The sequence below is a fragment of the Oryzias latipes genome, chromosome 22 (assembly GCF_002234675.1).
Source record: "Oryzias latipes chromosome 22, ASM223467v1".
Lineage (NCBI taxonomy): Eukaryota > Metazoa > Chordata > Actinopteri > Beloniformes > Adrianichthyidae > Oryzias > Oryzias latipes.
In genome coordinates this window covers 482,501-509,918 of record NC_019880.2, presented here as the reverse complement: position 1 = coordinate 509,918, position 27,418 = coordinate 482,501, and the positions used below count along the sequence as shown (strand labels likewise).

General features: G+C 47.6%; 3 protein-coding genes and 1 pseudogene across 4 annotated transcripts in view; all 4 read left to right on the top strand.

Annotated features, from left to right (window-relative positions):
- Positions 1–737: 737 nt before the first annotated feature.
- On the top strand, positions 738–13,865 carry LOC101166196 (sex comb on midleg-like protein 4). 2 transcript variants are annotated; one of them, XM_023951951.1, is made up of 8 exons: positions 738–837; positions 1,210–1,449; positions 11,600–11,729; positions 11,929–12,129; positions 12,206–12,367; positions 12,437–12,610; positions 12,682–12,827; positions 12,909–13,865. In XM_023951951.1, exons 1-8 carry the CDS (start codon positions 835–837, stop codon positions 13,032–13,034), a joined length of 1,182 nt encoding a protein of 393 aa, XP_023807719.1. In that variant the 5' UTR covers positions 738–834; the 3' UTR covers positions 13,035–13,865. The 2 variants fall into 2 exon arrangements, with proteins under 2 accessions (XP_023807719.1, XP_023807718.1); XM_023951950.1 differs by having other exon boundaries at positions 12,434–12,610.
- A 2,377-nt stretch (positions 13,866–16,242) lies between these two features.
- On the top strand, positions 16,243–17,918 carry LOC111946867 (golgin subfamily A member 6-like protein 2). Its single transcript, XM_023951930.1, has 3 exons — positions 16,243–16,251; positions 16,449–16,514; positions 17,331–17,918. Exons 1-3 carry the CDS (start codon positions 16,243–16,245, stop codon positions 17,688–17,690), a joined length of 435 nt encoding a protein of 144 aa, XP_023807698.1. The 3' UTR covers positions 17,691–17,918.
- On the top strand, positions 17,694–26,862 carry LOC111946866 (annotated as a pseudogene).
- Positions 26,305–27,418, top strand: part of LOC111946821 (visinin-like protein 1) — an 8,024-nt gene continuing 6,910 nt past the window's right edge. The window contains exon 1 of the mRNA XM_023951458.1: positions 26,305–26,700. The gene's annotated coding sequence lies outside the window, so the exon portion shown is untranslated. The remainder of the gene's footprint in view (positions 26,701–27,418) is intronic.

Here is a 27,418-nt window from a genome sequence, read left to right as displayed (position 1 = left end):
TGGTTGTGTCTGCGATCCGCTCTTTAAAAAACCTCCATTCTTTCAGCAAAGTCCGCCACCGTGTGTCTTTCTGTCCTGAAGAGCAAACGTGTCTCAACTCCTCATCTGTTTCCGTCACCTTCATGTTCCTGAAACAGAGGATTTTTGAATGTTGATTCATTTATGTTTCATGTTGTGTTTTAAGATCCCATGTTTACCTCTGTCCAAACACAAACAAATATTAACAGATCAATCTAATTTTATATGACATTTAGTGGTACATTTAAAATATCATTTCTGATCCATAAAACTGAAAACAAATAAAACACGTTTGACACGTTTTTTTTAAGAAAATGTTGGTCTGTTTTCATGTTGCCATGGCAACCCTGCACAAGATGGGCCAGGGTGAATAATGTCAGAGAAAAGTTCTCCTTTTTAAAAAAACAAAAACAAAGGAGTTTTCACCCCGAAGTAACATCACCATCAAAGAGTTTATTAAAGTTATTCATAGAAAAATGTTTAACTACAAAGTTATTCTGAGAATTTTGTTTGAAAAACAAATTAGTTAAAGGTCACTAGTTTCATTACATACAGCTAGTTCAAATGTCACATCAAAGACCATTGAAGAAAAAAATAAAGAAAAACGGAAACCTGTAAGCTGAAAGGGAAATGTCAAACGCTGGCTGCAGCCAGGGCTGCACACGCCTGTCACAGAGGCTCAACAGCCTGTTGCCATGACAACAGCGGGGCCCATCCCACCCCCTCTCTGCACACGCTCAGTCTTCGTGTCAGCGTGGAAGCCGCAGCGCTCTGCTGCTGCAGACGGAGACAGAAAGGAGATCCTCCTCTGCTCTGATGGTGAGTCCGTCTCTGTCCTCGTCCGGAGTCAGAATCTGCACATCCTGGTTCCGGTCCGCTGCCCACAGACATGCAGCATGATCCTCTGTTAGAGCAGAGGCTGGCATCATGATGGTAATTCATAGCTGGGTAGCCATGGTGAAAACGGTCACCCCCCCCCACTGAATGCATCAGACTAATGACACGTTTGCAGCCGAGCAGCTGCAGCAGCAGCAGAATTGTTGTTTTATTTTGATGACTTTGGTTTAATGTTGAAGGCTTTAGGATGACAGCCTGACGTTTTAGCTGATGTCATGCTGCCGCCGAGGCTGCTCCTCCCTCTGAGCCGCCAAAGGTTCTTGGAGAGATCACCAGATCTTCCTTTGTCTGCAGCTCCAGATGAGCGGAGCGGCTGCAGCGGCTCACAAAGCGGCCAGCACCGACGGCGACATGCAGGCGGCTCCGGTGGCTCCCTCCTTCCACCCCAGCCAGTCGACAGACAAGATACCAGGCAGGAAGAGGGGCAGACCCCCCCTCCGCAATGGTAGCAAGATTGATTTTCCAAACCACTACTCTGAAGTACTGCCCCCCCTTAAAGTGCCAAAAAAAAGGGGGAGAAAGCCGGGCTTCAAGGTCAGATGTGCAGGATGACGCATCTGCATGCAACGTCTTTGAAACATGCATGATGGCAAAAACACGGACGCTTTCATCCTCAGACACGCCTGAAAGCTGTTCATGTCTGCTGAACAATGCTTTCAAGTTTTGTTACTTTTCTGCAGGATTGCATCTAAACATGTGTGATGTTGTTGTTAAACGTGAGTGATGTTGTTGTTAAACGTGAGTGATGTTGTTGTTAAACACGTGTGATGTTGTTGTTAAACACGTGTGATGTTGTTGTTAAACATGTGTGATGTTGTTGGTAAACATGTGTGATGTTGTTGTTAAACGTGAGTGATGTTGTTGTTAAACATGTGTGATGTTGTTGTTAAACACGTGTGATGTTGTTGTTAAACATGTGTGATGTTGTTGGTAAACATGTGTGATGTTGTTGTTAAACATGTGTGATGTTGTGGTTAAACATGTGTGATGTTGTTGGTAAACATGTGTGATGTTGTGGTTAAACATGTGTGATGTTGTTGGTAAACATGTGTGATGTTGTGGTTAAACATGTGTGATGTTGTGGTTAAACATGTGTGATGTTGTTGGTAAACATGTGTGATGTTGTGGTTAAACATGTGTGATTTTGTGGTTAAACATGTGTGATAATGTTGTTAAACATGCGTGATGTTGTTGGTAAACGTGTGTGATGTTGTTGGTAAACATGTGTGATGTTGTGGTTAAACATGTGTGATGTTGTTGCTAAACATGTGTGATATTGTTGGTAAACGTGTGCTATGTTGTTGGTAAACATGTGTGATGTTGTCGGTAAGCATGTGTGATGTTGTGGTTAAACATGTGTGATGTTGTCGGTAAGCATGTGTGATGTTGTGGTTAAACATGTGTGATGTTGTGGTTAAACATGTGTGATGTTGTGGTTAAACATGTGTGATGTTGTTGGTAAACATGTGTGATGTTGTGGTTAAACATGTGTGATGTTGTTGGTAAACATGTGTGATGTTGTTGGTAAACATGTGTGATAATGTTGTTAAACATGCGTGATGTTGTGGTTAAACGTGTGTGATGTTGTCGGTAAGCATGTGTGATATTGTTGGTAAACATGTGTGATAATGTTGTTAAACATGTGTGATGTTGTTGGTAAACGTGTGTGATATTGTTGTTAAACATGTGTGATGTTGTGGTTAAACATGTGTGATGTTGCAGTCAAACATGTGTGATGTTGTTGGTAAACATGTGTGATAATGTTGTTAAACATGCGTGATGTTGTTGGTAAACGTGTGTGATGTTGTCGGTAAGCATGTGTGATGTTGTTGTTAAACATGTGTGATGTTGTTGGTAAACGTGTGTGATGTTGTTGGTAAACATGTGTGATGTTGTTGGTAAACATGTGTGATGATGTTGTTAAACGTGTGTGATGTTGTTGGTAAACATGTGTGATGTTGTTGGTAAACGTGTGATGTTGTTGATCAACATGTGTGATGTTGTTGGTAAACGTGTGTGATATTGTTGTTAAACATGTGTGATGTTGTTGTTAAACGTGAGTGATGTTGTTGTTAAACATGTGTGATGTTGTTGTTAAACACGTGTGATGTTGTTGTTAAACATGTGTGATGTTGTTGGTAAACATGTGTGATGTTGTTGTTAAACGTGAGTGATGTTGTTGTTAAACATGTGTGATGTTGTTGTTAAACACGTGTGATGTTGTTGTTAAACATGTGTGATGTTGTTGGTAAACATGTGTGATGTTGTTGTTAAACATGTGTGATGTTGTGGTTAAACATGTGTGATGTTGTTGGTAAACATGTGTGATGTTGTGGTTAAACATGTGTGATGTTGTTGGTAAACATGTGTGATGTTGTGGTTAAACATGTGTGATGTTGTGGTTAAACATGTGTGATGTTGTTGGTAAACATGTGTGATGTTGTTGGTAAACGTGTGTGATGTTGTTGGTAAATATGTGTGATGTTGTTGGGCAACGTGTGTGATGTTGTTCGTAAACATGTGTGATGTTGTCGGTAAGCATGTGTTATGTTGTGGTTAAACATGTGTTATGTTGTTGGTAAACATGTGTGATATTGTTGGTCAACATGTGTGATGTTGTTGGTAAACGTGTGTGATGTTGTTGGTAAACATGTGTGATGTTGTGGTTAAACATGTGTGATGTTGTTGCTAAACATGTGTGATATTGTTGGTAAACATGTGTGATGTTGTTGGTAAACATGTGTGATGTTGTTGGTAAACGTGTGTGATGTTGTGGTTAAACATGTGTGATGTTGTTGGTAAACATGTATGATGTTGTTGGTAAACATGTGTGATGTTGTTGGTAAACATGTGTGATAATGTTGTTAAACATGCGTGATGTTGTGGTTAAACGTGTGTGATGTTGTCGGTAAGCATGTGTGATATTGTTGGTAAACATGTGTGATAATGTTGTTAAACATGTGTGATGTTGTTGGTAAACGTGTGTGATATTGTTGTTAAACATGTGTGATGTTGTGGTTAAACATGTGTGATGTTGCAGTCAAACATGTGTGATGTTGTTGGTAAACATGTGTGATAATGTTGTTAAACATGCGTGATGTTGTTGGTAAACGTGTGTGATGTTGTCGGTAAGCATGTGTGATGTTGTTGTTAAACATGTGTGATGTTGTTGGTAAACGTGTGTGATGTTGTTGGTAAACATGTGTGATGTTGTTGGTAAACATGTGTGATGATGTTGTTAAACGTGTGTGATGTTGTTGGTAAACATGTGTGATGTTGTTGGTAAACGTGTGATGTTGTTGGTCAACATGTGTGATGTTGTTGGTAAACGTGTGTGATATTGTTGTTAAACATGTGTGATGTTGTGGTTAAACATGTGTGATGTTGTGGTTAAACATGTGTGATGTTGTTGGTAAACATGTGTGATGTTGTTGGTAAACATGTGTGATAATGTTGTTAAACATGCGTGATGTTGTTGGTAAACGTGTGTGATGTTGTCGGTAAGCATGTGTGATGTTGTGGTTAAACATGTGTGATGTTGTGGTTAAACATGTGTGATGTTGTTGGTAAACATGTGTGATAATGTTGTTAAACATGCGTGATGTTGTTGGTAAACGTGTGTGATGTTGTTGGTAAACGTGTGTGATGTTGTTGGTAAATATGTGTGATGTTGTTGGGCAACGTGTGTGATGTTGTTGGTAAACGTGTGTGATGTTGTGGTTAAACATGTGTGATGTTGTGGTTAAACATGTTTGATGTTGTTGGTAAACATGTGTGATAATGTTGTTAAACATGCGTGATGTTGTTGGTAAACGTGTGTGATGTTGTTGGTAAACGTGTGTGATGTTGTTGGTAAATATGTGTGATGTTGTTGGGCAACGTGTGTGATGTTGTTGGTAAACATGTGTGATGTTGTCGGTAAGCATGTGTTATGTTGTGGTTAAACATGTGTGATGTTGTTGGTAAACATGTGTGATATTGTTGGTCAACATATGTGATGTTGTTGGTAAACGTGTGTGATGTTGTTGGTAAACGTGTGTGATGTTGTTGGTAAACATGTGTGATGTTGTGGTTAAACATGTGTGATGTTGTTGCTAAACATGTGTGATATTGTTGGTAAACATGTGTGATGTTGTTGTTAAACGTGTGTGATGTTGTTGGTAAACATGTGTGATGTTGTTGGTAAACGTGTGTGATGTTGTGGTTAAACATGTGTGATGTTGTTGGTAAACATGTGTGATGTTGTTGGTAAACATGTGTGATAATGTTGTTAAACATGCGTGATGTTGTTGGTAAACGTGTGTGATGTTGTCGGTAAGCGTGTGTGATGTTGTGGTTAAACATGTGTGATGTTGTTGGTAAACATGTGTGATGTTGTGGTTAAACATGTGTGCTATGTTGTTGGTAAACATGTGTGATAATGTTGTTAAACATGCGTGATGTTGTTGGTAAGCATGTGTGATGTTGTGGCTAAACATGTGTGATGTTGTGGTTAAACATGTGTGATGTTGTGGTTAAACATGTGTGATGTTGTGGTTAAACATGTGTGATGTTGTGGTTAAACATGTGTGATGTTGTGGTTAAACATGTGTGATGTTGTTGGTAAACATGTGTGATAATGTTGTTAAACATGCGTGATGTTGTTGGTAAACGTGTGTGATGTTGTTGGTAAACGTGTGTGATGTTGTTGGTAAATATGTGTGATGTTGTTGGGCAACGTGTGTGATGTTGTTGGTAAATATGTGTGATGTTGTTGGGCAACGTGTGTGATGTTGTGGTTAAACATGTGTGATGTTGTTGGTAAACATGTGTGATATTGTTGGTCAACATGTGTGATGTTGTTGGTAAACATGTGTGATAATGTTGTTAAACATGCGTGATGTTGTTGTTAAACATGTGTGATGTTGTCGGTAAGCATGTGTGATGTTGTGGTTAAACATGTGTGATCTTGTGGTTAAACATGTGTGATGTTGTGGTTAAACATGTGTGATGTTGTGGTTAAACATGTGTGATGTTGTGGTTAAACATGTGTGATGTTGTGGTTAAACATGTGTGATGTTGTTGGTGAACATGTGTGATAATGTTGTTAAACATGCGTGATGTTGTTGGTAAACGTGTGTGATGTTGTTGGTAAACGTGTGTGATGTTGTTGGTAAATATGTGTGATGTTGTTGGGCAACGTGTGTGATATTGTTGGTAAACATGTGTGATAATGTTGTTAAACATGTGTGATGTTGTTGGTAAACGTGTGTGATATTGTTGTTAAACATGTGTGATGTTGTGGTTAAACATGTGTGATGTTGCAGTCAAACATGTGTGATGTTGTTGGTAAACATGTGTGATATTGTTGGTCAACATGTGTGATGTTGTTGGTAAACGTGTGTGATGTTGTTGGTAAACATGTGTGATGTTGTGGTTAAACATGTGTGATGTTGTTGCTAAACATGTGTGATATTGTTGGTAAACATGTGTGATGTTGTTAAACGTGTGTGATGTTGTTGGTAAACATGTGTGATGTTGTTGGTAAACGTGTGTGATGTTGTGGTTAAAGATGTGTGATGTTGTTGGTAAACATGTGTGATGTTGTTGGTAAACATGTGTGATGTTGTTGGTAAACATGTGTGATAATGTTGTTAAACATGCGTGATGATGTTGTTAAACGTGTGTGATGTTGTTGGTAAACGTGTGTGATGTTGTGGTTAAACATGTGTGATGTTGTTGGTAAACATGTGTGATAATGTTGTTAAACATGTGTGATGTTGTTGGTAAACGTGTGTGATGTTGTTGGTAAACGTGTGTGATGTTGTTGGTAAATATGTGTGATGTTGTTGGGCAACGTGTGTGATGTTGTTGGTAAACATGTGTTATGTTGTGGTTAAACATGTGTGATGTTGTTGGTAAACATGTGTGATGTTGTTGGTCAACATGTGTGATGTTGTTGGTCAACGTGTGTGATGTTGTTGGTAAACATGTGTGATGTTGTGGTTAAACATGTGTGATGTTGTTGCTAAACATGTGTGATATTGTTGGTAAACATGTGTGATGTTGTTGTTAAACGTGTGTGATGTTATTGGTAAACGTGTGTGATGTTGTTGGTAAACGTGTGTGATGTTGTGGTTAAACATATGTGATGTTGTTGGTAAACATGTGTGATGTTGTTGGTAAACATGTGTGATAATGTTGTTAAACATGCGTGATGTTGTTGGTAAACGTGTGTGATGTTGTCGGTAAGCATGTGTGATGTTGTGGTTAAACATGTGTGATGTTGTGGTTAAACATGTGTGATGTTGTTGGTAAACATGTGTGATAATGTTGTTAAACATGCGTGATGTTGTTGGTAAGCATGTGTGATGTTGTGGCTAAACATGTGTGATGTTGTGGTTAAACATGTGTGATGTTGTGGTTAAACATGTGTGATGTTGTGGTTAAACATGTGTGATGTTGTGGTTAAACATGTGTGATGTTGTGGTTAAACATGTGTGATGTTGTGGTTAAACATGTGTGATGTTGTTGGTAAACATGTGTGATAATGTTGTTAAACATGCGTGATGTTGTTGGTAAACGTGTGTGATGTTGTTGGTAAACGTGTGTGATGTTGTTGGTAAATATGTGTGATGTTGTTGGGCAACGTGTGTGATGTTGTTCGTAAACATGTGTGATGTTGTCGGTAAGCATGTGTTATGTTGTGGTTAAACATGTGTTATGTTGTTGGTAAACATGTGTGATATTGTTGGTCAACATGTGTGATGTTGTTGGTAAACGTGTGTGATGTTGTTGGTAAACATGTGTGATGTTGTGGTTAAACATGTGTGATGTTGTTGCTAAACATGTGTGATATTGTTGGTAAACATGTGTGATGTTGTTGGTAAACATGTGTGATGTTGTTGGTAAACGTGTGTGATGTTGTGGTTAAACATGTGTGATGTTGTTGGTAAACATGTGTGATGTTGTTGGTAAACATGTGTGATGTTGTTGGTAAACATGTGTGATAATGTTGTTAAACATGCGTGATGTTGTTGTTAAACACGTGTGATGTTGTCGGTAAGCGTGTGTGATGTTGTGGTTAAACATGTGTGATGTTGTGGTTAAACATGTGTGATGTTGTGGCTAAACATGTGTGATGTTGTGGTTAAACATGTGTGATGTTGTGGTTAAACATGTATGATGTTGTGGTTAAACATGTGTGATGTTGTGGTTAAACATGTGTGATGTTGTGGTTAAACATGTGTGATGTTGTTGGTAAACATGTGTGATAATGTTGTTAAACATGCGTGATGTTGTTGGTAAACGTGTGTGATGTTGTTGGTAAACGTGTGTGATGTTGTTGGTAAATATGTGTGATGTTGTTGGGCAACGTGTGTGATGTTGTTGGTAAACATGTGTGATGTTGTCGGTAAGCATGTGTTATGTTGTGGTTAAACATGTGTTATGTTGTTGGTAAACATGTGTGATATTGTTGGTCAACATGTGTGATGTTGTTGGTAAACGTGTGTGATGTTGTTGGTAAGCATGTGTGATGTTGTGGTTAAACATGTGTGATGTTGTCGGTAAGCATGTGTGATGTTGTGGTTAAACATGTGTGATGTTGTGGTTAAACATGTGTGATGTTGTGGTTAAACATGTGTGATGTTGTTGGTAAACATGTGTGATGTTGTGGTTAAACATGTGTGATGTTGTTGGTAAACATGTGTGATGTTGTTGGTAAACATGTGTGATAATGTTGTTAAACATGCGTGATGTTGTGGTTAAACGTGTGTGATGTTGTCGGTAAGCATGTGTGATATTGTTGGTAAACATGTGTGATAATGTTGTTAAACATGTGTGATGTTGTTGGTAAACGTGTGTGATATTGTTGTTAAACATGTGTGATGTTGTAATAATAATAATAATAATGGATTGGATTTATCTGCGCTTTTCAAGACACCCAAAGCGCTTACATTGTGTCCATTATTCATTCACTCCTCATTCATACTTGGTGATGGTAAGCTACGGTTGTAGCCACAGCTGCCCTGGGGCAGACTGACAGAGGCGTGGCTGCCATTTCGCGCCTACGGCCCCTCTGACCATCACCGGGATCATTCATACACATTCACACACCAGTGGAGCCACACTGGAGGCAAGGAGGGTGAAGTGTCTTGCCCAAGGACACAACGACATTTTGGCTGGTGGGAGTGGGGATCGAACCGCCAACCCTTCGATCATTGGACGACCCGCTCAACCACCTGAGCCACTGTCGCCACTGTTGTGGTTAAACATGTGTGATGTTGCAGTCAAACATGTGTGATGTTGTTGGTAAACATGTGTGATAATGTTGTTAAACATGCGTGATGTTGTTGGTAAACGTGTGTGATGTTGTCGGTAAGCATGTGTGATAATGTTGTTAAACATGCGTGATGTTGTTGGTAAGCATGTGTGATGTTGTGGCTAAACATGTGGGATGTTGTGGTTAAACATGTGTGATGTTGTGGTTAAACATGTGTGATGTTGTGGTTAAACATGTGTGATGTTGTGGTTAAACATGTGTGATATTGTTGGTAAACATGTGTGATAATGTTGTTAAACATGTGTGATGTTGTTGGTAAACGTGTGTGATATTGTTGTTAAACATGTGTGATGTTGTAATAATAATAATAATAATGGATTGGATTTATCTGCGCTTTTCAAGACACCCAAAGCGCTTACATTGTGTCCATTATTCATTCACTCCTCATTCATACTTGGTGATGGTAAGCTACGGTTGTAGCCACAGCTGCCCTGGGGCAGACTGACAGAGGCGTGGCTGCCATTTCGCGCCTACGGCCCCTCTGACCATCACCGGGATCATTCATACACATTCACACACCAGTGGAGCCACACTGGAGGCAAGGAGGGTGAAGTGTCTTGCCCAAGGACACAACGACATTTTGGCTGGTGGGAGCGGGGATCGAACCGCCAACCCTTCGATCATTGGACGACCCGCTCAACCACCTGAGCCACTGTCGCCACTGTTGTGGTTAAACATGTGTGATGTTGCAGTCAAACATGTGTGATGTTGTTGGTAAACATGTGTGATAATGTTGTTAAACATGCGTGATGTTGTTGGTAAACGTGTGTGATGTTGTCGGTAAGCATGTGTGATAATGTTGTTAAACATGCGTGATGTTGTTGGTAAGCATGTGTGATGTTGTGGCTAAACATGTGGGATGTTGTGGTTAAACATGTGTGATGTTGTGGTTAAACATGTGTGATGTTGTGGTTAAACATGTGTGATGTTGTGGTTAAACATGTGTGATGTTGTTGGTAAACATGTGTGATAATGTTGTTAAACATGCGTGATGTTGTTGGTAAACGTGTGTGATGTTGTTGGTAAACGTGTGTGATGTTGTTGGTAAATATGTGTGATGTTGTTGGGCAACGTGTGTGATGTTGTTGGTAAACATGTGTGATGTTGTCGGTAAGCATGTGTTATGTTGTGGTTAAACATGTGTTATGTTGTTGGTAAACATGTGTGATATTGTTGGTCAACATGTGTGATGTTGTTGGTAAACGTGTGTGATGTTGTTGGTAAACATGTGTGATGTTGTGGTTAAACATGTGTGATGTTGTTGCTAAACATGTGTGATATTGTTGGTAAACATGTGTGATGTTGTTGGTAAACATGTGTGATGTTGTTGGTAAACGTGTGTGATGTTGTGGCTAAACATGTGTGATGTTGTGGTTAAACATGTGTGATGTTGTGGTTAAGTATGATGTTGTGGTTAAACATGTGTGATGTTGTGGTTAAACATGTGTGATGTTGTGGTTAAACGTGTGATGTTGTTGGTAAACATGTGTGATAATGTTGTTAAACATGCGTGATGTTGTTGGTAAACGTGTGTGATGTTGTTGGTAAACGTGTGTGATGTTGTTGGTAAATATGTGTGATGTTGTTGGGCAACGTGTGTGATGTTGTTGGTAAACATGTGTGATGTTGTCGGTAAGCATGTGTTATGTTGTGGTTAAACATGTGTTATGTTGTTGGTAAACATGTGTGATATTGTTGGTCAACATGTGTGATGTTGTTGGTAAACGTGTGTGATGTTGTTGGTAAACATGTGTGATGTTGTGGTTAAACATGTGTGATATTGTTGGTAAACATGTGTGATGTTGTTGGTAAACATGTGTGATGTTGTCGGTAAACGTGTGTGATGTTGTGGTTAAACATGTGTGATGTTGTTGGTAAACATGTGTGATGTTGTTGGTAAACATGTGTGATAATGTTGTTAAACATGCGTGATGTTGTTGGTAAACGTGTGTGATGTTGTTGGTAAACATGTGTGATGTTGTTGGTAAACATGTGTGATGTTGTTGGTAAACATGTGTGATAATGTTGTTAAACATGCGTGATGTTGTTGGTAAACGTGTGTGATGTTGTCGGTAAGCGTGTGTGATGTTGTGGTTAAACATGTGTGATGTTGTGGTTAAACATGTGTGATGTTGTGGTTAAACATGTGTGATGTTGTTGGTAAACATGTGTGATGTTGTGGTTAAACATGTGTGATGTTGTGGTTAAACATGTGTGATGTTGTGGTTAAACATGTGTGTGGGATGTACACATCTCTCTGACTCCGTTAAACATGCGTGACATGGTTCCCGTGTTCTGATGTTCTGGTAGAAGAACCCGTCCACGCCGACGGTCTTCCTCTCAAGCGTCCTTGTCTTGCAGCTCAAAGCCCGGATGCTCATGACGCCGCTGGCGATTTCTCCGCCCAGCAGCACTCCGGAGCCGGACATGAGCTCCATTCCTCAGGACGCCGCCACTGTCCCACACTCTGCCACGCCTCAGGTGCTCACAGGTACAAACCTCTGTGATGTGTCAGACCCAAAGCTTAGCGTGTGCTCTGACCTCGTCCTCCTCCCCGTCTGCATGAATGCTCGTCCTCTCCTGATTCCTCAGACGTTGTCATCTTCCTAAACGTCTGCGGTGTGATCTGCAGCCGTCCTCGTTCTTCATCTCATGTTCTTGTCATCTTTGTGGCCGTGTTCTTCTTTCAGTTTGCATCTACATCAACAAGCAGGCCAACATGGGTCCCAATCTGGACAGGAAGAAGATCCAGCATCTCCCGGACCACTTTGGGCCCGACAGACCTTCGGTGGTGCTGCAGCAGGCCGTGCAGGGCTGCATCGACAGCGCCTTCCAGCAGAAGACGGTCTTCACTCTACTCACGCAGGGCTACGGAGGAGAGAAGATATCAGGTCTCTTCAGAACCCTTCCTGCTGTTCCACTGCAGAGGCGTCTGGTAACAGAACCTCTCCGCTTCTGTTGCTGCAGCCACGTTTGACGGGAAGCAGCATCTTCTGAGTCTGCCCGTGGTGAACAGCATCGACTACGTGCTGCGGTTCCTGAAGAAGCTCTGCCGCAGTTTGCACTGCGAGAACCTGTTCAGTGACCAGCCCTTTGCCCAGCGCAGTGGTGGATCGTACCACGCAGAAGGTAGGGCTGCCTCCCTTCCCACAGCTTCACCTGGAGCAAATCCAGATCCGAGAACCTTGTCTCCAGAAGGCTCCAGGACGGAGGACTTCCACCATGAGCAGACTGACGGTAAACGCTACTCTGTGGACGTGGGGGACCCTCCCTTCAACTCCATCAGCTCCTCCTACTCCCCAAAGTCCTCCTTTGGGTTTCGGGTTCTGCCAGCCACCAGCCCAAAGACGTTTCCAGAGGGGAACCGGACAGGTGGGACCCTCGGAGTCTGGCTTGTCTCAGGTCTTAGATGCTTCTTGCAGATCTGGTTTTGGGTCTTCCAGGTTACAACGCCTTTCCAGATCTCCAGGACTCCAACGTTCCACGCAGCAAGGACCCGTCCACGTGGTCCGTGGATGACGTGGTTTGGTTCATCAGGGATACGGATCCTCAGGCTCTGGGCCCCCATGCCGATGTCTTCAGGAAACACGTGAGTCCAACCTTTCTTTTGGCGGCACTCCTCTTCCTGCCCGAAGGCATCTGATGGTTTGGATTTTCCCGTTTTCCTCAGGAGATCGATGGAAACGCGCTGCTGCTACTGAAGAGTGACATGATGATGAAGTACCTGGGCCTGAAACTCGGCCCGGCATTGAAACTTTGCTTCCACATCGACAAACTAAAACAGGCAAAGTTCTGAAGTTTTACAGAATCCAGAAGGAGAGTCCAAAGGGGCGGAGCCTCTTGGTTTGGGATCCAATCAGGAGCCAGCCTTGTGAGCCTTCAGGAGGTCTGATTGTTCAAGATCCTCAAATGTCTAGAGGACAAAACCAAATGGTTTGTGACTCTGAAGGTTCCTTCAAGGACGGGGCAGCAGAGTCTCCTCCTTTCAGACTCACAGCTTGTTCATCTGTGCATGGAAACCAGAAGATCGTCTGCAGCGCTTTCATTCAGGAAAACATTCAAACTCTCTTTGATGAGCCAAAATCATCAAATCCCACTTAACAGATTTCACTTTGTTAACCGTCTGAAGTTCACTTGCTTAAACGCTCCGATCTGCTTCTGAGCTACTTTGAAAACCTACCGGCGATCTTTTAATGATGACTGTTGTGTGGAGTAAGCCTCTGCTCATTTCCCATCATCCATCTCTTTACACTCTCTCCTGCTAGCTTACAGCCCCTCACACCAAACGGCAGCAACATCAGAGCCAGTTTGGATCCAGATTTAAACACAAAGACGCTCATGGATCTATTTGTCTGCAGGTGGATGATCAGAAAGGGGCGGAGCCGGAAGACTTTGGCCCCGCCCACCACAGTTTGTAGTAACAACTACAAGCTGCTTTAAACTGCACTGTTTCGTCTGTGACTGGAATAAAGAAAGCTAAATTTTCTTAATCTCTGTCCTCCATCATCAGAAAAAACTCCAAGAACATGTTAAGAACATGTTAAGAACATGTTGAGAACGCCAAAAAAGCATTTTCATCTGAGAGGATCCAAAAATTCACTTTTGGATGGGAAAAGGATTGAGAACTAAAAAAGAAACGTCTCCTGGAACAGAAAGTGCACATATGATCATAGTGTCAAAATTAAAGCTTTTCTTTTTTTGAAAAAATAACTACCGTAATTTCCGGACTACAAGCCGCTACTTTTTTCCTGCGCTTACAGCCTTGCGGCTTATTCAGTGACGCGGCTAATTTATGGATTTAATTAGCGGCCGCCATGTACGTACTTTTGAACTCAGTGAATAGTTTGAGTTTTCTATCCAACACCAAGCACGAGGCATTTTTATTCAACACACCTCTCAGCAGCCAAACAGCATGGACTTGACTTCAGGTCTTAGACACTTCAGTCATGGTTCAACAAAACGAAACACGCATGCCCGGCCGCATCCCAGAATCCTTTGGGGCCATTAGACCCAACGTGCACGTGATCGCCGCTACATTATGATGAAGCTTTCAAGTTAAAAGCAATCGTTAAAAGCAGCGTAAAAAAGTCCACCGTCACCAACGGGTTTGGAAAAGCCGGTTTGCTGCGTGACGGAGAGAACAGCGCATGGAGTGAATTTACACTCCGTTTACGGTTTCTAAGGAAACCGTAAAAGCGGAATTTTGCTTTGAAAAACTCACAGCCTCCGTGTGAGCTGGAGACATCTTCTCTTGCTGATAGAGCTGCGGGGCCGATGGCAGTCTGATGGCTCCCACACGTAACAACGCACCCGCCCCTCATACACTAAACGTACAGTATTAAGTCCGATTGCTCTGCACAGAAACTATTTGCTCCGTCCACCGGCGCAACGGGGACGAAGTGCTCCTCCTTGAAGCCGCCCTGGCCAGAGGTGTCGCAGTAGATAGGAAGGGGAGACAAGGAGCGCGCGGGGCGGGAGCGGAGCGCAGAGGCTTCTGAATTCTGACGCACGCGCCGCACTGAGGCGCGCGTATCGCGCTGAGGCGCGCGCTTTTCAGTCGCCGCTGCTGTATTTTACCGTTGTGTTTTTTAACCAGCCCTGTTACTCCCATAACGCTGCCGCGACACAAGCGGAAGGAGAGCTTTTCCCGTTCACCCCTCCATGCACTGCTGATACTTGCTAATTCTTAAACACGTACAACAGAATGGCGAGCCGGGCGTTGGCCCCGCCTTTAGCCCCTAAGACTCATGGGAAATGTGGAATCGCGGATGTAAATTTCCTCATTATAACTGAGGGATGTAATGTTGATTATATGGTTACTGTTTGTAATTTTATGTTAGATACCTAGATTGTCAATAAGTAAAAAAAAAATGAAATAAAAACACCATAACTGAGGGACTTGTGAACAGAATATAGGTCCATGCTGTTTGACAGATGTTGATACACTCAAATACGTGACCCAGAGGCAAAACTGGCACCACCCACAATGTGTTAATACATTGCACTCACTTTGGGATGCTGGGCGTGATCTGTCAGGATGATAACATCGGCTAACACATGCGCGGCTTGTACTCTGACGCGGCTTGTGTATGTATAAAATCAGTCAAACACGTGAATATGGGTCGGTGCGGCTTGTAATCGGGTGCGCTTTGTAGTCCGGAATTTACGGTAAATATTTTAATATTTATTTACAGATGGGGGGGGGGGGGTCTAATGCAACACAACACGTTGATTCAAAGGTTTTTTCTTCTCCTGCCATCTTTCCCCCCTTTAGTTGATTGTGGTGGAGATAAGTTCACCATTTGCACCGCAGGCCGCTGTCGTTGGCGGCTGGACGGGGCTGAAGTCAGTGTTTGATTTGGAGAGATTCTGCTCTAACGCTCAAAAGAAAACCTGGGAAGTTCAAACTTTGAGAGTGTAAAGAAGTGACAGAGGAAGAAGACTGAAGGAAACCCGGTTGATGATTCTGATCCCTAAAATCTGGTTAAGGTTTTTTGGTCGTCTGGGTTCAGAACTTCAGAACTTCCGTTCAGACTCAGGATGTCCTGCAGACAAATGAGACGAAATCATGAAGTGAAACCTGAGAACTTAATTACAGCAAAACGAAAGAGTTCTGAGGTTTTCTCACAACTAAACATCCTTTAGAATCAGTGAAGAAACACGGCAGACACAACGTTTGGTCTAATTGTGGATCTTCTGCGTTTATTTTTAGTCCTGATGGTCCAGCTTCTTGCTGCTCGTTCTGAATGTTTTTCGGTCTGAAGTTCCTTTCTTTGCTGTTTGATGTTTCCATTCTTTACATTTCACTCAATAAAGATCCACATGCATGGAAATATTGTTGTCATCATGTTTTTGTGTTGAGAACAAACTTCACAGGTCTGAAATCCCAACTTTCAAATGAAAATATTAAACATTTGCTCTCAAATGGTTTGCCTTGGTATAAGGTGTTGCATGATTTTACTCTGCAGACGACCGGATTCTAACGTTTTCAAAGATTTGTCGGCATGGCAACGGTCATAGAAACACGATGACATGAACGCGCTGCTCGGACCTGAACTCCAAAAGCAGAGAAGCAACCAAGAACAAAGTTCCTCTGAAGAAACTTTCTAAAAGGAAGAACGTTGATGCTAAAAACCCAAAATTCCTGCAGATCTGAGCAAAAACCAGAAAAAAGCTGCGTTTTCTTCTGACTGACGAAACGAACCAGCAGAGGGAGATCCAGGAGAAGGAAGTCCAGGGGAAGGAGGTCCAGGGGAAGGAGGTCCAGGAGAAGGAGGTCCAGGGGAAAGAGGTCCAGGAGAAGGAGGTCCTGGAGAAGAAGATCCAGGAGAAAGAGGTCTGGGAGAAGGAGGTCCAGGAGAAGGAGGTCCAGGAGAAGGAAGTCCAGGAGAAGGAGGTCCTGGAGAAGAAGATCCAGGAGAAGGAGGTCCGGGAGACGGAGTTCCTGGAGAAGGAGGTCCAGGAGAATGAGGTCCAGGAGAAGGAGGTCCAGGAGAAGGAGATCCAGGAGAAGAAGGTCCAAGAAAAGGAGGTCCAGGAGAAGGAGGTCCAGGAAAAGGAGCTCCAGGAGAAGGAGCTCCAGCAGAAGGAGGTCCAGGAGAAGGAGGTCCAGCGGAGGGAGGTCCAGGGGAAGGAGATCCAGTAGAAAGAGGTCCAAGAGAAGGAGGTCCAGGAGAAGGAGGTCCAGGAAAAGGAGGTCCAGGAGAGTGAGGTCCAGGAAAAGGAGATCCAGGAGAAAGAGGTCCAGGACAAGGAGGTCCAGTAGAAAGAGGTCCAGGAGAAGGAGGTCCAGGAATAGGAGGTCCAGGGGAAGGAAGTCGAGCGGAAAGAGGTCAAGTAGGAGGAGGTCCAGGAAAAGGAGGTCCAGTATAAGGAGGTCCAGGAGATGGAGGTCCAGGAGAAGAATGTCCAGGAGAAGGAGGTCCAGGATGAGGAGGTCTAGGAGAAGGAGGTCCAGGAGAAGGAGGTCCAGGATGAGGAAGTCTAGGAGAAGGAGGTCCAGGAGTAGGAGGTCCAGGAGAAGGAGGTCAAGGAGAAGGAGGTCCAGGAGAAGGAGGTCCAAGAGAAGGAGATCCAGGAGTAGGAGGTCCAGGAGAAGGAGGTCCAGGAGAAGGAGGTCCTGGAGAAGAAGATCCAGGAGAAAGAGGTCTGGGAGAAGGAGGTCCAGGAGAAGGATGTCCAGGAGAAGAAGATCCAGGAGAAAGAGGTCTGGGAGACGGAGTTCCTGGAGAAGAAGATCCAGGAGAAGGAAATCCAGGGGAAGGAGGTCCTGGAGAAGAAGATCCAGGAGAAGGAGGTCCGGGAGACGGAGTTCCTGGAGAATGAGGTCCAGGAAAATGAGGTCCAGGAGAAGGAGGTCCAGGAGAAGGAGGTCCAGGAGAAAGAGGTCCAGGGGAAAGAGGTCCAGGAGAAGGAGGTCCTGGAGAAGAAGATCCAGGAGAAAGAGGTCTAGGAGATGGAGGTCCTGGAGAAGAAGATCCAGGAGAAGGAAGTCCAGGGGAAGGAGGTCCAGGAGAAAGAGGTCCAGGGGAAAGAGGTCCAGGAGAAGGAGGTCCTGGAGAAGAAGATCCAGGAGAAAGAGGTCTGGGAGACGGAGTTCCTGGAGAAGGAGGTCCAGGAGAATGAGGTCCAGGAGAAGGAGGTCCAGGAGAAGGAGATCCAGGAGAAGAAGGTCCAAGAAAAGGAGGTCCAGGAGAAGGAGGTCCAGGAAAAGGAGGTCCAGGAGAAGGAAGTCCAGGAGAAGGAGGTCCTGGAGAAGAAGATCCAGGAGAAGGAGGTCCGGGAGACGGAGTTCCTGGAGAAGGAGGTCCAGGAGAATGAGGTCCAGGAGAAGGAGGTCCAGGAGAAGGAGATCCAGGAGAAGAAGGTCCAAGAAAAGGAGGTCCAGGAGAAGGAGGTCCAGGAAAAGGAGCTCCAGGAGAAGGAGCTCCAGCAGAAGGAGGTCCAGGAGAAGGAGGTCCAGCGGAGGGAGGTCCAGGGGAAGGAGATCCAGTAGAAAGAGGTCCAAGAGAAGGAGGTCCAGGAGAAGGAGGTCCAGGAAAAGGAGGTCCAGGAGAGTGAGGTCCAGGAAAAGGAGATCCAGGAGAAAGAGGTCCAGGACAAGGAGGTCCAGTAGAAAGAGGTCCAGGAGAAGGAGGTCCAGGAATAGGAGGTCCAGGGGAAGGAAGTCGAGCGGAAAGAGGTCAAGTAAGAGGAGGTCCAGGAAAAGGAGGTCCAGTATAAGGAGGTCCAGGAGATGGAGGTCCAGGAGAAGAATGTCCAGGAGAAGGAGGTCCAGGATGAGGAGGTCTAGGAGAAGGAGGTCCAGGAGAAGGAGGTCCAGGATGAGGAAGTCTAGGAGAAGGAGGTCCAGGAGTAGGAGGTCCAGGAGAAGGAGGTCAAGGAGAAGGAGGTCCAGGAGAAGGAGGTCCAAGAGAAGGAGATCCAGGAGTAGGAGGTCCAGGAGGAGGAGGTCCAGGAGAAGGAGGTCCTGGAGAAGAAGATCCAGGAGAAAGAGGTCTGGGAGAAGGAGGTCCAGGAGAAGGATGTCCAGGAGAAGAAGATCCAGGAGAAAGAGGTCTGGGAGACGGAGTTCCTGGAGAAGAAGATCCAGGAGAAGGAAGTCCAGGGGAAGGAGGTCCTGGAGAAGGAGGTCCAGGAGAAGGAAGTCCAGGAGAAGGAGGTCCTGGAGAAGAAGATCCAGGAGAAGGAGGTCCGGGAGACGGAGTTCCTGGAGAAGGAGGTCCAGGAGAATGAGGTCCAGGAGAAGGAGGTCCAGGAGAAGGAGATCCAGGAGAAGAAGGTCCAAGAAAAGGAGGTCCAGGAGAAGGAGGTCCAGGAAAAGGAGCTCCAGGAGAAGGAGCTCCAGCAGAAGGAGGTCCAGGAGAAGGAGGTCCAGCGGAGGGAGGTCCAGGGGAAGGAGATCCAGTAGAAAGAGGTCCAAGAGAAGGAGGTCCAGGAGAAGGAGGTCCAGGAAAAGGAGGTCCAGGAGAGTGAGGTCCAGGAAAAGGAGATCCAGGAGAAAGAGGTCCAGGACAAGGAGGTCCAGTAGAAAGAGGTCCAGGAGAAGGAGGTCCAGGAATAGGAGGTCCAGGGGAAGGAAGTCGAGCGGAAAGAGGTCAAGTAGGAGGAGGTCCAGGAAAAGGAGGTCCAGTATAAGGAGGTCCAGGAGATGGAGGTCCAGGAGAAGAATGTCCAGGAGAAGGAGGTCCAGGATGAGGAGGTCTAGGAGAAGGAGGTCCAGGAGAAGGAGGTCCAGGATGAGGAAGTCTAGGAGAAGGAGGTCCAGGAGTAGGAGGTCCAGGAGAAGGAGGTCAAGGAGAAGGAGGTCCAGGAGAAGGAGGTCCAAGAGAAGGAGATCCAGGAGTAGGAGGTCCAGGAGAAGGAGGTCCAGGAGAAGGAGGTCCTGGAGAAGAAGATCCAGGAGACAGAGGTCTGGGAGAAGGAGGTCCAGGAGAAGGATGTCCAGGAGAAGAAGATCCAGGAGAAAGAGGTCTGGGAGACGGAGTTCCTGGAGAAGAAGATCCAGGAGAAGGAAGTCCAGGGGAAGGAGGTCCTGGAGAAGAAGATCCAGGAGAAGGAGGTCCGGGAGACGGAGTTCCTGGAGAAGGAGGTCCAGCAGAATGAGGTCCAGGAGAAGGAGGTCCAGGAGAAGGAGGTCCAGGAGAAAGAGGTCCAGGGGAAAGAGGTCCAGGAGGAGGAGGTCCTGGAGAAGAAGATCCAGGAGAAAGAGGTCTAGGAGATGGAGGTCCTGGAGAAGAAGATCCAGGAGAAGGAAGTCCAGGGGAAGAAGGTCCAGGAGAAAGAGGTCCAGGGGAAAGAGGTCCAGGAGAAGGAGGTCCTGGAGAAGAAGATCCAGGAGAAAGAGGTCTGGGAGACGGAGTTCCTGGAGAAGGAGGTCCAGCAGAATGAGGTCCAGGAGAAGGAGGTCCAGGAGAAGGAGGTCCAGGAGAAGGAGGTCCAGGAGAAGGAAGTCCAGGAGAAGGAGGTCCTGGAGAAGAAGATCCAGGAGAAGGAGGTCCGGGAGACGGAGTTCCTGGAGAAGGAGGTCCAGGAGAATGAGGTCCAGGAGAAGGAGGTCCAGGAGAAGGAGATCCAGGAGAAGGAGGTCCAAGAAAAGGAGGTCCAGGAGAAGGAGGTCCAGGAGAAGGAGGTCCAGCGGAGGGAGGTCCAGGGGAAGGAGATCCAGTAGAAAGAGGTCCAAGAGAAGGAGGTCCAGGAGAAGGAGGTCCAGGAAAAGGAGGTCCAGGAGAGTGAGGTCCAGGAAAAGGAGATCCAGGAGAAAGAGGTCCAGGACAAGGAGGTCCAGTAGAAAGAGGTCCAGGAGAAGGAGGTCCAGGAGTAGGAGGTCCAGGGGAAGGAGGTCGAGCGGAAAGAGGTCAAGTAGGAGGAGGTCCAGGAAAAGGAGGTCCAGTATAAGGAGGTCCAGGAGATGGAGGTCCAGGAGAAGAATGTCCAGGAGAAGGAGGTCCAGGAAAAGGAGGTCCAGAAGAAAGAGGTCCAGTAGAAGGAGGTGAAAGAGGTCCAGGAGAAGGAGGTCTAGGATGAGGAGGTCTAGGAGAAGGAGGTCCAGGAGTAGGAGGTCCAGGGGAAGGAGGTTGAGAGGAAGGAGGATAAGTAGAAGGAGGTCCAGGAGAAGGAGGTCCAGTAGAAGGAGGTGAAAGAGGTCCAGGAGAAGGAGGTCCAGCAGAGGGAGGTCCAGTAGAACGAAGTCCAGGGGAAGGAGGTCCAGTAGAAGGAGGTGAAGGAGGTCCAGGGGAAGGAGGTCCAGGAGAAGGAGCTGAAGGAAGTCCAGCAGAAGGAGGTCCAGGAGAAGGAAGTCCAGGAGAAGGAGGTCCAGGAGAAGGAGGTCGAAGAGAAGTAGATCCAGGAGTAGGAGGTCCAGGAGAAGGAGATCCAGGAGAAGGAGGTCCAGGGTAAGGAGGTCCAGGGGAAGGAGATCCAGGAGAAGGAGGTCCAGGGTAAGGAGGTCCAGGGGAAGGAGATCCAGGAGAAGGAGATCCAGTAGAAGGAGGTCCAAGAGAAGGAGGTTTAGTAAAAAGAGGTCAAGGAGGTCCAGGAGAAGGAGGTCCGGGAGACGGAGTTCCTGGAGACGAAGATCCAGGGGAAGGAGGTCCGGGAGACGGAGTTCCTGGAGAAGGAGGTCCAGGAGAATGAGGTCCAGGAGAAGGAGGTCCAGGAGAAGGAGATCCAGGAGAAGAAGGTCCAAGAAAAGGAGGTCCAGGAGAAGGAGGTCCAGGAAAAGGAGCTCCAGGAGAAGGAGCTCCAGCAGAAGGAGGTCCAGGAGAAGGAGGTCCAGCGGAGGGAGGTCCAGGGGAAGGAGATCCAGTAGAAAGAGGTCCAAGAGAAGGAGGTCCAGGAGAAGGAGGTCCAGGAAAAGGAGGTCCAGGAGAGTGAGGTCCAGGAAAAGGAGATCCAGGAGAAAGAGGTCCAGGACAAGGAGGTCCAGTAGAAAGAGGTCCAGGAGAAGGAGGTCCAGGAATAGGAGGTCCAGGGGAAGGAAGTCGAGCGGAAAGAGGTCAAGTAGGAGGAGGTCCAGGAAAAGGAGGTCCAGTATAAGGAGGTCCAGGAGATGGAGGTCCAGGAGAAGAATGTCCAGGAGAAGGAGGTCCAGGATGAGGAGGTCTAGGAGAAGGAGGTCCAGGAGAAGGAGGTCCAGGATGAGGAAGTCTAGGAGAAGGAGGTCCAGGAGTAGGAGGTCCAGGAGAAGGAGGTCAAGGAGAAGGAGGTCCAGGAGAAGGAGGTCCAAGAGAAGGAGATCCAGGAGTAGGAGGTCCAGGAGAAGGAGGTCCAGGAGAAGGAGGTCCTGGAGAAGAAGATCCAGGAGACAGAGGTCTGGGAGAAGGAGGTCCAGGAGAAGGATGTCCAGGAGAAGAAGATCCAGGAGAAAGAGGTCTGGGAGACGGAGTTCCTGGAGAAGAAGATCCAGGAGAAGGAAGTCCAGGGGAAGGAGGTCCTGGAGAAGAAGATCCAGGAGAAGGAGGTCCGGGAGACGGAGTTCCTGGAGAATGAGGTCCAGGAAAATGAGGTCCAGGAGAAGGAGGTCCAGGAGAAGGAGGTCCAGGAGAAAGAGGTCCAGGGGAAAGAGGTCCAGGAGGAGGAGGTCCTGGAGAAGAAGATCCAGGAGAAAGAGGTCTAGGAGATGGAGGTCCTGGAGAAGAAGATCCAGGAGAAGGAAGTCCAGGGGAAGAAGGTCCAGGAGAAAGAGGTCCAGGGGAAAGAGGTCCAGGAGAAGGAGGTCCTGGAGAAGAAGATCCAGGAGAAAGAGGTCTGGGAGACGGAGTTCCTGGAGAAGGAGGTCCAGCAGAATGAGGTCCAGGAGAAGGAGGTCCAGGAGAAGGAGGTCCAGGAGAAGGAGGTCCAGGAGAAGGAAGTCCAGGAGAAGGAGGTCCTGGAGAAGAAGATCCAGGAGAAGGAGGTCCGGGAGACGGAGTTCCTGGAGAAGGAGGTCCAGGAGAATGAGGTCCAGGAGAAGGAGGTCCAGGAGAAGGAGATCCAGGAGAAGGAGGTCCAAGAAAAGGAGGTCCAGGAGAAGGAGGTCCAGGAGAAGGAGGTCCAGCGGAGGGAGGTCCAGGGGAAGGAGATCCAGTAGAAAGAGGTCCAAGAGAAGGAGGTCCAGGAGAAGGAGGTCCAGGAAAAGGAGGTCCAGGAGAGTGAGGTCCAGGAAAAGGAGATCCAGGAGAAAGAGGTCCAGGACAAGGAGGTCCAGTAGAAAGAGGTCCAGGAGAAGGAGGTCCAGGAGTAGGAGGTCCAGGGGAAGGAGGTCGAGCGGAAAGAGGTCAAGTAGGAGGAGGTCCAGGAAAAGGAGGTCCAGTATAAGGAGGTCCAGGAGATGGAGGTCCAGGAGAAGAATGTCCAGGAGAAGGAGGTCCAGGAAAAGGAGGTCCAGAAGAAAGAGGTCCAGTAGAAGGAGGTGAAAGAGGTCCAGGAGAAGGAGGTCTAGGATGAGGAGGTCTAGGAGAAGGAGGTCCAGGAGTAGGAGGTCCAGGGGAAGGAGGTTGAGAGGAAGGAGGATAAGTAGAAGGAGGTCCAGGAGAAGGAGGTCCAGTAGAAGGAGGTGAAAGAGGTCCAGGAGAAGGAGGTCCAGCAGAGGGAGGTCCAGTAGAACGAAGTCCAGGGGAAGGAGGTCCAGTAGAAGGAGGTGAAGGAGGTCCAGGGGAAGGAGGTCCAGGAGAAGGAGCTGAAGGAAGTCCAGCAGAAGGAGGTCCAGGAGAAGGAAGTCCAGGAGAAGGAGGTCCAGGAGAAGGAGGTCGAAGAGAAGTAGATCCAGGAGTAGGAGGTCCAGGAGAAGGAGATCCAGGAGAAGGAGGTCCAGGGTAAGGAGGTCCAGGGGAAGGAGATCCAGGAGAAGGAGGTCCAGGGTAAGGAGGTCCAGGGGAAGGAGATCCAGGAGAAGGAGATCCAGTAGAAGGAGGTCCAAGAGAAGGAGGTTTAGTAAAAAGAGGTCAAGGAGGTCCAGGAGAAGGAGGTCCGGGAGACGGAGTTCCTGGAGACGAAGATCCAGGGGAAGGAGGTCCAGGAGAAGGAAATCCAGAAAAAGGAGGTCCAGGAGAAGGAGGTCCAAGAGAAGGAGGTACAGGAGAAGGAGGTCCAGGAGAAGGGGACGAGGAGAAGGAGATCCAGGAGAAGGAGGTCCGGGAGAAGGAGGTCCTGGAGAAGAAGATCCAGGATAAGGATGTCCTGGAGAAGAAGATCCAGGAGAAGGAGGTCTGGGAGAAGGAGGCCCAGGAGAAGGAGGTCCAGGAGAAGGAGGTCCAGGAGAAGGAGGTCCAGGAGAAGGAGGTCCAGGGGAAGGAGATCCAGGAGAAAGAGGTCCAGGAAAAGGAGGTCCAGGAGAAGGAGCTGAAGGAGGTCCAGGAGAAGGAGGTCCAGTGGAAGGAGGTCCAGGAGAAAGAGGTCCAGGAGAAGAAGCTGAAGGAGAACCAGGAGAAAGAGGTCCAGGAGAAGGAGCTGAAGGAGGTCCAGGAGAAGGAGGTCGAGGAGAAGGAGCTGAAGGAGGTCCAGGAGAAGGAGCTGAAGGAGGTCGAGGAGAAGGAGCTGAAGGAGGTCGAGGAGAAGGAGGTCCAGGAGAAGGAGCTGAAGGAGGTCGAGGAGAAGGAGGTCCAGGAGAAGGAGCTGAAGGAGGTCCAGGAGAAGGAGCTGAAGGAGGTCGAGGAGAAGGAGGTCCAGGAGAAGGAGCTGAAGGAGGTCCAGGAGAAGGAGGTCCAGGAGAAGGAGGTGAAGGAGGTCGAGGAGAAGGAGGTCCAGGAGAAGAAGCTGAAGAAGTTCGAGGAGAAGGAGGTCCAGGAGAAGGAGGTGAAGGAGGTCGAGGAGAAGGAAGTCCAGGAGAAGAAGCTGAAGAAGTTCGAGGAGAAGGAGGTCCAGGAAAAGGAGGTCCAGGAGAAGGAGGTCCAGGAAAAGGAGGTCCAGGAGAAGGAGGTCCAGGAGAAGGAGCTGAAGGAGGTCCAGGAGAAGGAGGTCCAGGGGAAGGAGGTCCAGGAGAAAGAGGTCCAGGAGAAGAAGCTGAAGAAGTTCGAGGAGAAGGAGGTCCAGGAGAAGGAGGTCCAGGAGAAGGAGGTCCAGGAGAAAGAGGTCCAGGAGAAGAAGCTGAAGAAGTTCCAGGAGAAGGAGGTCCAGTAGAGGGAGGTCCAGGAGAAGCAGGTCCAGAAGGCTGAGCTCGGTATGTAAGGTGAGCGGCTACCATGCAGCAATCCAGGGTTCGATTCCCGGAGGGGAAGAAGCAATGGTACTGGGGGCAATTACCATATCAATGACGAGCAGTTAACATCACTCAGTGAGGGTCCTTAGGCAAGACCCTTAACACTACTGCCTCCCGAGCGCAGTTTAGTTGCAGATAACCGCTCCCCCAGGGGATGGGTCAAATGCGGAGAAGAATTTCCCCATTGTGGGATCAATAAAGTATACGAAAAAAATAAAATAAAATAAAATAAAATAAGGACCTACAGGAAAAGGAGGTCCAGGAGAAGGAGGTCCAGGGGAAGGAGGTCCAGTAGAAGGAGAACCAGGAGAAAGAGGTCCAGGAGAAGGAGCTGAAGGAGAACCTGGAGAAAGATGTCCAGGAGGAGGAGCCGAAGGAGTTCCAGGAGAAGGAGGTCCAGGAGAAGGAGCTGAAGGAGGTCCAGGAGAAGGAGGTCCAGGGGAAGGAGGTCCAGTAGAAGGAGAACCAGGAGAAAGAGGTCCAGGAGAAGGAGCTGAAGGAGAACCAGGAGAAAGAGGTCCAGGAGAAGGAGCTGAAGGAGAACCAGGAGAAAGAGGTCCAGGAGAAGGAGCTGAAGGAGGTCCAGGAGAAGGAGCTGAAGGAGGTCCAGGAGAAGGAGGTCCAGGGGAAGGAGGTCCAGTAGAAGGAGAACCAGGAGAAAGAGGTCCAGGAGAAGGAGCTGAAGGAGAACCAGGAGAAAGAGGTCCAGGAGAAGGAGCTGAAGGAGGTCCAGGAGAAGGAGGTCCAGGAGAAGGAGCTGAAGGAGGTCCAGGAGAAGGAGGTCCAGGAGAAGGAGCTGAAGGAGGTCCAGGAGAAGGAGGTCCAGGGGAAGGAGGTCCAGTAGAAGGAGAACCAGGAGAAAGAGGTCCAGGAGAAGGAGCTGAAGGAGAACCAGGAGAAGGAGCTGAAGGAGTTCCAAGAGAAGGAGGTCCAGGAGAAGGAGGTCCAGGGGAGGGAGGTCCAGGAGATGGAGGAGGAGAAGGAGGTCCGTTTCTCCAGTCCACACAGAAAACCAGGTATCCAGAACGATACCATGAACCACAGATCCACAAGTCCTGGACCAGGGGCGGGGTGGACTTCCCAGACCATGACCCAAAAGGGGCGTGTCCTCGTGGTCATGAGACTGGGAGGTCTGGAGGTGAGCACACCTGACCAGCATTGTTATCTAATAATGGATTACTTTTGTACTCCAGACTGTGCCCCGTAGGAACAGAAGCAGGCTTTTGTTCTTTAACCTCCGTTAAAGTTAAAGTTTGAACAAAACTTTATTTAAACGGTCAAAAGAAAACAGAAGTGTTCTGGCAGCTCTGAACCCGCCAGCAGATGAAGGAGAGATGGTCTTCCTCACCTCAACAGGTGAGTTTCCCGCCTGAATGTGGGCTCTGTTTCCTGACCTGATGGAGGGAACTCTGGTCACATGTTCTGGATTTAGTTTTAGGATTATATGAACATCTATTTCCTGATTGATCAGCCGGACCCCCCTCCCCCTCCCCATCAGGATGAAGATGCGCTCATAACGTGACGGGATCCCGTGGAACCCAAACCGAGCGGCAGCGCCACAGCAGCTCGCGCACGGGTGACGCCGCGCTCCTGCAGTCACATCTGCGTGGATCTGCATGAATCTGCGTGGATCTCCGTGAATCGCCCTAGAAACGCAGCGCTGACACCGGGCTGAGAAGCATCCCTGCTGGGGCGAGCGTTCACCGGAAAGGGGGGGCTGTCGGTTCTCTGCAGAAGCCAGACCTGCTTTATTGCGACAGAGGAGCACCGCGCGCGGCTGTGACAGGTGAGGCTGAACGCGCGCGCTGTGCTCGACGCTTTGATCATAATCGGCCTGGGTGAAGATGCGGGACGTTTTGGGTCACCGGTGTCCCCCCGGGGGTGGAGGGACCTGCGCATCCTGCCAGGAAACAGCGGGAAAAGACGGGCATTGCCGGACTGCGTCTGAACGCCCTCTGCGCGCGTGAGCGGGACAGGCGCGCGCTCCTCTGTGGTGTTGTATCATGAACTAAAGGGATGTGATGGATGAAGGCGGGTGGGGGTGTTGGGGGGGGGGGGGTAGCAAGGCTTGCTGCGTGGCTTCTATCGGAATGCAGACCCCCCCACTGACGGCATCACCGGGCTCGTGCTCTCGAGATCTGAAAACAAAGAGTCACGCACGCGCTCAGGCCCGCAGGAACATCCTGTTCACACCTTTCACGCATTCCGGACCGCTTTGCGCAGTTAGTGTTTCTGCGTGATTTCGCGCGGGGCGCTACGCAAACTATTTCTCCTCAAGGTCACCCCCCTCCTCGCGCCTGTAATTGCTAATCTGGCGAATGAGAGGCGCGCATACGGGGGGGGGGGGGGGCTGCACGAGTGACCCCCCCCACGTCCAAGCGCGCCCCACGCCATCGATGCGTTTGGTTAATCCCGCAGAAATCATTAGGGAGCGAATGAGCAGCACTCTTTGCGCGCATGCGCGCTGCAGCAGCAGAGCGGTCCGTGGTTCTGGATCAGAAACA